At 45.5% G+C, this 9,561-nt stretch overlaps 1 protein-coding gene across 1 annotated transcript in view; it reads left to right on the top strand.

The window, feature by feature from the left end:
• Window positions 1-1,318: 1,318 nt before the first annotated feature.
• The window catches only part of hacl1 (2-hydroxyacyl-CoA lyase 1), a 16,922-nt gene continuing 8,679 nt past the window's right edge, over window positions 1,319-9,561 (top strand). Inside the window, exons 1-10 of the mRNA XM_071396010.1 lie at window positions 1,319-1,601; window positions 1,935-2,039; window positions 2,148-2,188; window positions 2,490-2,570; window positions 2,734-2,806; window positions 2,994-3,071; window positions 3,244-3,338; window positions 3,651-3,763; window positions 4,417-4,552; window positions 7,028-7,133. Coding sequence (XP_071252111.1) covers window positions 1,551-1,601; window positions 1,935-2,039; window positions 2,148-2,188; window positions 2,490-2,570; window positions 2,734-2,806; window positions 2,994-3,071; window positions 3,244-3,338; window positions 3,651-3,763; window positions 4,417-4,552; window positions 7,028-7,133 — 879 coding nt within the window. The 5' untranslated portion in view covers window positions 1,319-1,550. The remainder of the gene's footprint in view (window positions 1,602-1,934; window positions 2,040-2,147; window positions 2,189-2,489; window positions 2,571-2,733; window positions 2,807-2,993; window positions 3,072-3,243; window positions 3,339-3,650; window positions 3,764-4,416; window positions 4,553-7,027; window positions 7,134-9,561) is intronic.

Genomic DNA, 9,561 nt, shown 5'->3' with positions numbered 1-9,561 from the left:
TGAATTACTGTTTATGATTATTGATTGTGGAAATCACATTTTAATAGAGAAAAGATGTCGTCACATATAAAGACAGACATATAGGAGAAAACTCCGTAGACCATTCACATGATCAAGCCACAACTAAAGCCATGAATGGATCAGATGATTCTACCTTTATTTCAACAAGGAACACAGACTGAGACCAACGTCTCTGTTACAGCTGGGCCCTGCATGTTACACATGTTACACATTCAGTTAAGCTACAATGATTAAGAAACTACACAAGACAAACAAAACGATCACAGATAACACAAAAAGAAATACAGCAGCAGATTATTACATTTACACATAGATTATTCCCCTAACAGCACAAGAACTTGCATTTCCAGAAACAGTTACAAGCAATATAAAAATAAAAATCCTCCAATAAATATTTAAAATGGGCAAGGGGGACAAGTGTTCCAAGTTTAAGTTAACAGGAAAAGGCAGCCATACCCAACTTTATGTAAATTGCATGGGCCTCAAGTGTAATCCATGCTTGAGACCTGGTTTTAGGAATTCTAATTCTAATATTGATGAGTGATGATAAATAAGAAGGTAGTTTATTCAGAAGTGCTTTATAGACAAACCCGAGAGCATGTTGTTCTCGTCTCACGGACAGCGATGTCCAACCCACATTTTGATATAAAACACAGTGGTGAGTTCTGTAGCTAGCACCCGTAATAAAGTTCTCAATGATAAATAGCATCCAGCGATTTAAGTGTTGATGCCGTAGCATGCATGTAGATAATATCCCCATAATCTATAACGGACATAAAAGTAGCTTGCACAATTTGTTTTCTTGTAGAGGACAAACATGTCCTGTTTCTATAGAGGAAGCCTAGCTTGATTTTTAGCCGTTTACAAAGTTAGTCAATATGCATTTTAAAAGACAGTTTATCATCCAAACATATCCCTAAGTATTTATATGCAGAGACCTGATTAATTCGAGAACCATCTAAGCGTATAAGTGCAAGTGTATTTTCAACCAACTTTTTGAACCTATTAAAAATCATAAAATGTGTTTTCTTTGCATTTAAAACAAGTCACTTGTTTAAAATTTTGTTTTAACAATTTTAAAACAAGATGAACAGAGAACAGTTGTTACACTTTCTATGAAGCCCATATCTATAATGCATACACTCAAGTCATACACTCATAATGACTTCATTGAGTTAAGTATAAGTGCAGTTATAAACACATAATGAGACCTTGGTATGTATTTATTGCAATAAAAACAGAAAAAGGCCACTAGTTCATACATATTCATAACTACTATTGTACGGCTCATGTGATTGGCCCTGAACCCGGAAGTCGTATAAACGGGTCATGCTTTGGGCAGCAGTGCCAAAAGTCGTCCAGTCACTCAAATTTGAACTCTGTGGAGTAAGTGGTTATCGTAATATCTATCGATTGCAGCTACTCATATAATGCATTTTGTAATGCGGACAAAAACAAATGATTTGCAAGAGATCTAAAAACGACGTATAAGCTATTGAGTATCACGAACAGATTTCTGGACAGTAATAATGGAAGATGTGACAGGCGCTCAGCTCGTTGCTGAGGCACTAAAAGCTCAGGTGAGATATGTGCAATTTATATAAAATAGTATTACACTGTATAACGGTATTGCTACGATTTGGTAAATAATATATTAGTCGCTGATCATGTCCTTGGCAGTGACAATGTAGCACTAAGAGTTGTCAAAGTGTGTCAAAGGTCATTGCACTGGTATAGCGAAATATTAATATTGTTGTAGCAAAACATTTAAATGTTTATGTGGATGTTTGTTAACATATGGAATAGCATATGTTAACACCCCTGTTGATGTATGCCAAAGTGTGTGTCAATGCAAAGAACATCTAAACTACACTGTAACAATTCATACTGTATCTACATGTATCTCTCTGCAGAATGTAGAATATATGTTTGGAATAGTTGGTGTTCCAGTCATTGAAGTGGCTATGGCAGCTCAAGCCTCAGGAATCAAGTATGTGGGAATGCGCAATGAACAAGCCGTAAGCCACCTTTTATTTTTATGAAATCAGAATCTTCCCATTACATTTTTTATGTGAATTGGTTGTGGGGACACCAGTAATACTGCTGTGGTATGTGTCATCCAACAGGCTTGCTATGCTGCATCTGCTGTTGGTTACCTCACTGGACGGTAGGAGGATTGTCATTATAAGAGAGCTTTAGAGATACTGTCTCTCCTCTCTGAAATCCCTGACCTATGTCGATACATTGTTAATGTGGAAAGTAACCCGTCTGCCTAGGGAGACTACTCTCTCCATACAATACTAAACCAGCTCTCCCCAAATCATGGGATATTAACTAGCCATACACAGACTTGTGTGTGAGGGTTAGTTTCATAGCTGTTTTACATTACTAATTCTGTCTGTCTCTCTGTTTGTCTTCCTGTCTGATTATCTTCCTGTGTGTTTGCCTGTCTGTCTGTTCCTCTCCAGTCCAGGGGCTTGTCTGGTTGTGTCTGGACCGGGACTCATCCATGCTCTTGGTGGAATGGCCAACGCTAACATGAACTGCTGGTATGTTAGAACTCTACAAACAGAAGGCCCTTCTACTCATGTTCAGTGGTCCTTCCTTTCAAAAGAAGGGATGCTATCCTTACACTGCAAAAACTGATCTGAGGACTCCAAACTAACTCCGCCTGTCAGCTGATGTCATTGTGTTACACCACTCTCTCTGTAGGCCTGTGATTGTTATTGGAGGCTCCTCCGATCAAAACCAGGAGACCACTGGGGCGTTTCAAGAGTTTCCACAGGTACTAATTCAACCGTGAGGTTTCTGACTATTGAACATTAGGGGGTGGTTTCCCGGACACAGATTAAGTTTAGTCATGGCCTTAAAAGCGAACTCAATAGAGAACCTCTGTCCAGGAAACTGGTCCTAGCAGTTGAATTGCTTGTAGAGGACATCATTTGTTATTTGTGGTCCTCTTTCTCTGTCAGGTGGAGGCGTGCAGACTGTACAGTAAGTTCTCAGCTAGGCCCAGCAGTCTGGATATGATCTCCTCAGTGATAGAGAAGGTATACAGTCTCCTCTGACTCCCTCTGTTTAGTCCTCTTCATATCATTTGGTATCACCTGCAATTGTCTGTTTTCTGACCTCTAATTTTCCAGCTTAGCAAAGTAACTTAAGTGCTTCAGAAGAACACAGCCTTAATTGATTCTGAATGGAAGGGTGTTTGGTCTGTCTTAGGCAGTACGTACTAGCATGTATGGACGTCCCGGTGCTGTATACGTAGACATATCTGGGGACATGGTCAATGCTAAAGTGGACAGGAGCAGAGTCAGGTTGGTGGCTATCACTGTCTTTCATCCATTTAAAATGTATACTAATGTGTTACTGTTGAATATGTATACCTCTGACTTCACATCACCATAGTCATGTAGATTTTATTTTGTTTTACCTTTTAACGTCTGAAGTGAACAAGAAATTACCAGATTTTGTTAAATTAGTTTGAAAATATAGCACTATATCAAAGTATTCTCATCAGAGAATAGCAATAAGCCTAGATAGACCTTCATGATTTATTTACGTATGCAATAAAGTTGATAGGTAACATGTTTAATGTTTGACCAATTCTTTCCTATTTCCTTTGTCAGAGAGGTGCCCTGTTGTCCACCTCCTCCAGTGAGTATGGCTGACCATATCGCGATCACAGAAGCACTGGCTGTCCTAAAAGGAGCCAAACGACCTTTACTCATCATTGGGAAAGGTAGGCCAAACGACCTTTACTCATCATTGGGAAAGGTAGGCCAAACGACCTTTACTTATCATTGGGAAAGGTAGGCCAAACGACCTTTACTTATCATTGGGAAAGGTAGGCCAAACGACCTTTACTCATCATTGGGAAAGGTAGGCCAAACGACCTTTACTCATCATTGGGAAAGTTAGGCCAAACGACCTTTACTTATCATTGGGAAAGTTAGGCAATGCTTTTTAATAGCCAAACCCAGAAGTAAAATCTTGTGGAATTGCGTCAGGTACTTGATTCAGTTCTGTGGGGAGATATTAAGAGAAAGATACTAACGTGACTTGTGAAGTAGTTGCCGCGTCCCAGTCTGTTGACAGACGCTACTACCAGTTATGTTACGTGTGTCTGTCCAGGAGAGATCCATAGCCAGCTGAAACGCACTGTAACACCTATAGCACTGTACCAGGGTTCAGCTGAAAACAGGACCACGTTCAGTAGACAAAGGTTGTGGACATGATTACTCATTCTACCTGTCAGAGAGGCATGTTTGTTCTACATGTTATATTTTTATCTGAACATTGCACAACGTTGTGTTCAGCTGAATGCATCCCAGCTGGGAAGGTCAGTCTGTTGATATCAGTGTGGCGGTGCCCTCTGTCTGTTTCCCTCTGCAGGTGCAGCCCATGGAAGAGCAGAGGGGGCTCTGAGGGAGCTGGTGGAGGGGTGTGGCCTGCCCTTCCTGCCCACCCCCATGGGTAAAGGGGTGCTGCCTGACGACCACCCCAACTGTGTTGCTGCTGCCCGCTCCAGGTCAGCCACTCCTTCTCTCAGCTGGCATCATATTCATGTACAGACTTTTGACTGTATAAGTAGGACCAGGATGAACAGACCAGGAGAACTCTGGGCCTTCCTGAAATCCCTACCTATAACTAGTCTCTTTTCATCACATTTTGTTTAATCTGTTTCTGTTCTTTTCCCTGCTCTCCTCCTCCTCTCTTCCTAACCCTCTTCCTCCTCTCTTCCTAACCCTCTTCCTCCTCTCTTCCTATCCTCCTCCTCCTCTTTTCCTATCCTCCCCCTCCTCTCTTCCTATCCTCCTCCTCTCTTTCTATCCTCCTCCTCCTCTCTTCCTAACCCTCCTCCTCCTCTCTTCCTATCCTCCTCCTCCTCTTTTCCTATCCTCCCCCTCCTCTCTTCCTATCCTCCTCCTCTCTTTCTATCCTCCTCCTCTCTTCCTAACCCTCCTCCTCCTCTCTTCCTATTCTCCTCCTCCTCTCTTCCTATCCTCCTCCTCTCTTTCTATCCTCCTCCTCCTCTCTTCCTAACCCTCCTCCTCCTCTCTTCCTATCCTCCTCCTCCTCTTTTCCTATCCTCCCCCTCCTCTCTTCCTATCCTCCTCTCTTTCTATCCTCCTCCTCCTCTCTTCCTAACCCTCCTCCTCCTCTCTTCCTAACCCTCTTCCTCCTCTCTTCCTATCCTCCCCCTCCTCTTTTCCTATCCTCCTCTCTTCCTATCCTCCTCCTCCTCTTTTCCTATCCTCCCCCTCCTCTCTTCCTATCCTCTTCCTCCTCTCTTCCTATCCTCCTCCTCCTCTTTTCCTATCCTCCCCCTCCTCTCTTCCTATCCTCCTCTCTTTCTATCCTCCTCCTCCTCTCTTCCTAACCCTCCTCCTCCTCTCTTCCTAACCCTCTTCCTCCTCTCTTCCTATCCTCCTCCTCCTCTTTTCCTATCCTCCCCCTCCTCTCTTCCTATCCTCCTCCTCTCTTTCTATCCTCCTCCTCTCTTCCTAACCCTCCTCCTCCTCTCTTCCTATCCTCCTCCTCCTCTCTTCCTATCCTCCTCCTCTCTTCCTATCCTCCTCCTCTCTTTCTATCCTCCTCTCTTCCTAACCCTCCTCCTCCTCTCTTCCTATCCTCCTCCTCTCTTTCTATCCTCCTCCTCCTCTCTTCCTAACCCTCTTCCTCCTCTCTTCCTATCCTCCTCCTCTCTTCCTATCCTCCTCCTCTCTTTCTATCCTCCTCCTCCTCTCTTCCTAACCCTCCTCCTCCTCTCTTCCTATCCTCCTCCTCTCTTTCTATCCTCCTCCTCCTCTCTTCCTAACCCTCCTCCTCCTCTCTTCCTAACCCTCTTCCTCCTCTCTTCCTATCCTCCTCCTCCTCTCTTCCTAACCCTCTTCCTCCTCTCTTCCTATCCTCCCCCTCCTCTCTTTCTATCCTCCTCCTCCTCTCTTCCTATCCTCCTCCTCCTCTCTTCCTATCCTCCTCCTCCTCTTTTCCTATCCTCCCCCTCCCCCTCCTCTCTTTCTATCCTCCTCCTCCTCTCTTTCTATCCTCCTCCTCCTCTCTTCCTAACCCTCCTCCTCCTCTCTTCCTAACCCTCTTCCTCCTCTCTTCCTATCCTCCTCCTCCTCTCTTCCTATCCTCCTCCTCCTCTTTTCCTATCCTCCCCCTCCTCTCTTTCTATCCTCCTCCTCCTCTCTTCCTATCCTCCTCCTCCTCTCTTCCTATCCTCCTCCTCCTCTTTTCCTATCCTCCCCCTCCTCTCTTCCTATCCTCCTCCTCCTCTCTTCCTATCCTCCTCTCTTCCTATCCTCCTCTCTTCCTATCCTCCTCCTCCTCTCTTCCTATCCTCCTCCTCCTCTCTTCCTATCCTCCTCCTCCTCTCTTCCTATCCTCCTCCTCCTCTCTTCCTATCCTCCTCCTCCTCTTTTCCTATCCTCCCCCTCCTCTCTTCCTATCCTCCTCCTCCTCTCTTCCTATCCTCCTCTCTTCCTATCCTCCTCCTCCTCTCTTCCTATCCTCCTCCTCCTCTCTTCCTATCCTCCTCCTCCTCTCTTCCTATCCTCCTCCTCCTCTTTTCCTATCCTCCCCCTCCTCTCTTCCTATCCTCCTCCTCCTCTCTTCCTATCCTCCTCTCTTCCTATCCTCCTCTCTTCCTATCCTCTTCCTCCTCTCTTCCTATCCTCCTCCTCCTCTCTTCCTATCCTCCTCCTCCTCTCTTCCTATCCTCCTCCTCCTCTCTTCCTATCCTCCCCCTCCTCTCTTCCTATCCTCCTCCTCCTCTCTTCCTATCCTCCTCCTCCTCTCTTCCTACCCTCTTCCTCCTCTCTTCCTATCCTCCTCCTCCTCTCTTCCTATCCTCCTCTCTTCCTATCCTCCTCTCTTCCTATCCTCCTCTCTTCCTATCCTCCTCCTCCTCTCTTCCTATCCTCCTCCTCCTCTCTTCCTATCCTCCTCCTCCTCTCTTTCTATCCTCCTGGTTCTATGGTCTTGGTGTGGACTGCAGAGCTCTGCTCCAGTCTGATGTTGTGGTCCTACTTGGTGCCAGGCTCAACTGGATCCTGCACTTTGGCATTCCCCCCAGGTTTGACCCCCATGTAAAGGTCATCCAGGTAGGTCAAAGTTCACCAGTAGGGTTGCTTTTAAATTTTATTTTCAGGATTCCAGATTTTCTGCTTATTATGTTCTGATTTCTGGAATCTTTCAACAAGGATTTCTGGAATTTTGGGAAAGTTGCCATAAATTTGCAACCCTAGTCACAGGTCATGATGTAGTGTACTGCAGTTCATTATAACCAGGTATAAATGTCTTTGAGTCAGTCTATTGGATTTAGTCTGTTACCTATATAGCTTCTCTATAAGTCTGTTGTGGTCTCTCCAAATAATGTCATTGCTGTCATAGTGCTGTACAGTACATCTGTAAGGTGGTGTGGTAAATGGCCAATATACCACGGCTAAGGGCTGTTCTTGCGCAGGATGCAACGCAGAGTGCCTGGATACAGGCCTTAGCCCGTGGTATATTGGCCAAAGGGCTGTTCTTGAGCAGGATGCAACGCAGAGTGCCTGGATATAGGCCTTAGCCCGTGGTATATTGGCCATATACCTTAAACCCCAGAGGTCCCTTATTGCTATTATAAATTGGTTACCACATCATTCGAACAGTGAAAATATTTTTGGGGTCATACCCATGTTATACAGTCTGTTATAACCCGGGTGGTTTGAGCCCTGAATGCTGATTGGCTGACAGCCGTGGTTTATCAGACTGTATACCACAGGTATGACAAAACATGTATTTTTACTGCTTTAATTACGCTGGCAGCCAGTTTATAATAGCAATAAGGCATCTCAGGTTTGTGGTATATGGCCAATATACCATGGCTAAGGCCTGTATGGTATATTGGCCATATACCACACCCCCTTGGGCTATATTGCTTAAATATACAGTACCACAGCTTTAACCCAGTCAGCATTCAGTGCTCGAATCACTCGGTTTATAAAAGGGAACGCTATGTATATATACACTGCTCAAAAAAATAAAGGGAGCACTAAAATAACACATCCTAGATCTGAATGAATGAAATATTCTTATTAAATACTTTTTTCTTTACATAGTTGAATGTGCTGACAACAAAATCACACAAAAATTATCAATGGAAATCAAATTTATCAACCCATGGAGGTCTGGATTTGGAGTCACACTCAAAATTAAAGTGGAAAACCACACTACAGGCTGATCCAACTTTGATGTAATGTCCTTAAAACAAGTCAAAATGAGGCTCAGTAGTGTGTGTGGCCTCCACGTGCCTGTATGACCTCCCTACAACGCCTGGGCATGCTCCTGATGAGGTGGCGGATGGTCTCCTGAGGGATCTCCTCCCAGACCTGGACTAAAGCATCCGCCAACTCCTGGACAGTCTGTGGTGCAACGTGGCGTTGGTGGATGGAGCGAGACATGATGTCCCAGATGTGCTCAATTCGATTCAGGTCTGGGGAACGGGCGGGCTAGTCCATAGCATCAATGCCTTCCTCTTGCAGGAACTGCTGACACACTCCAGCCACATGAGGTCTAGCATTGTCTTGCATTAGGAGGAACCCAGGGCCAACCGCACCAGCATATGGTCTCACAAGGGGTCTGAGGATCTCATCTCGGTACCTAATGTCAGTCAGGCTACCTCTGGCGAGCACATGGAGGGCTGTGCGGCCCCCCAAAGAAATGCCACCCCACACCATGACTGACCCACCGCCAAACCGGTCATGCTGGAGGATGTTGCAGGCAGCAGAACGTTCTCCACGGCGTCTCCAGACTCTGTCACGTCTGTCACATGTGCTCAGTGTGAACCTGCTTTCATCTGTGAAGAGCACAGGGCGCCAGTGGCGAATTTGCCAATCTTGGTGTTCTCTGGCAAATGCCAAACGTCCTGCACGGTGTTGGGCTGTAAGCACAACCCCCACCTGTGGACGTCGGGCCCTCATACCACCCTCATGGAGTCTGTTTCTGACCGTTTGAGCAGACACATGCACATTTGTGGCCTGCTGGAGGTCATTTTGCAGGGCTCTGGCAGTGCTCCTCCTGCTCCTCCTTGCACAAAGGCGGAGGTAGCGGTCTTGCTGCTGGGTTGTTGCCCTCCTACGGCCTCCTCCACGTCCCCTGATGTACTGGCCTGTCTCCTGGTAGCGCCTCCATGCTCTGGACACTACGCTGACAGACACAGCAAACCTTCTTGCCACAGCTCGCATTGATGTGCCATCCTGGATGACCTGCACTACCTGAGCCACTTGTGTGGGTTGTAGACTCCGTCTCATGCTACCACTAGAGTGAAAGCACCGCCAGCATTCAAAAGTGTCTAAAACATCAGCCAGGAAGCATAAGAACTGAGAAGTGGTCTGTGGTCACCACCTGCAGAATCACTCCTTTATTGGGGGTGTCTTGCTAATTGCCTATAATTTCCACCTGTTGTCTATTCCATTTGCACAACAGCATGTGAAATTTATTGTCAATCAGTGTTGCTTCCTAAGTGGACAGTTTGATTTCACAGAAGTG

The sequence above is a fragment of the Salvelinus alpinus genome, chromosome 4 (assembly GCF_045679555.1).
Source record: "Salvelinus alpinus chromosome 4, SLU_Salpinus.1, whole genome shotgun sequence".
Taxonomy (NCBI): Eukaryota; Metazoa; Chordata; class Actinopteri; order Salmoniformes; family Salmonidae; genus Salvelinus; species Salvelinus alpinus.
This window is presented reverse-complemented; position numbering and strand designations above follow the sequence as displayed.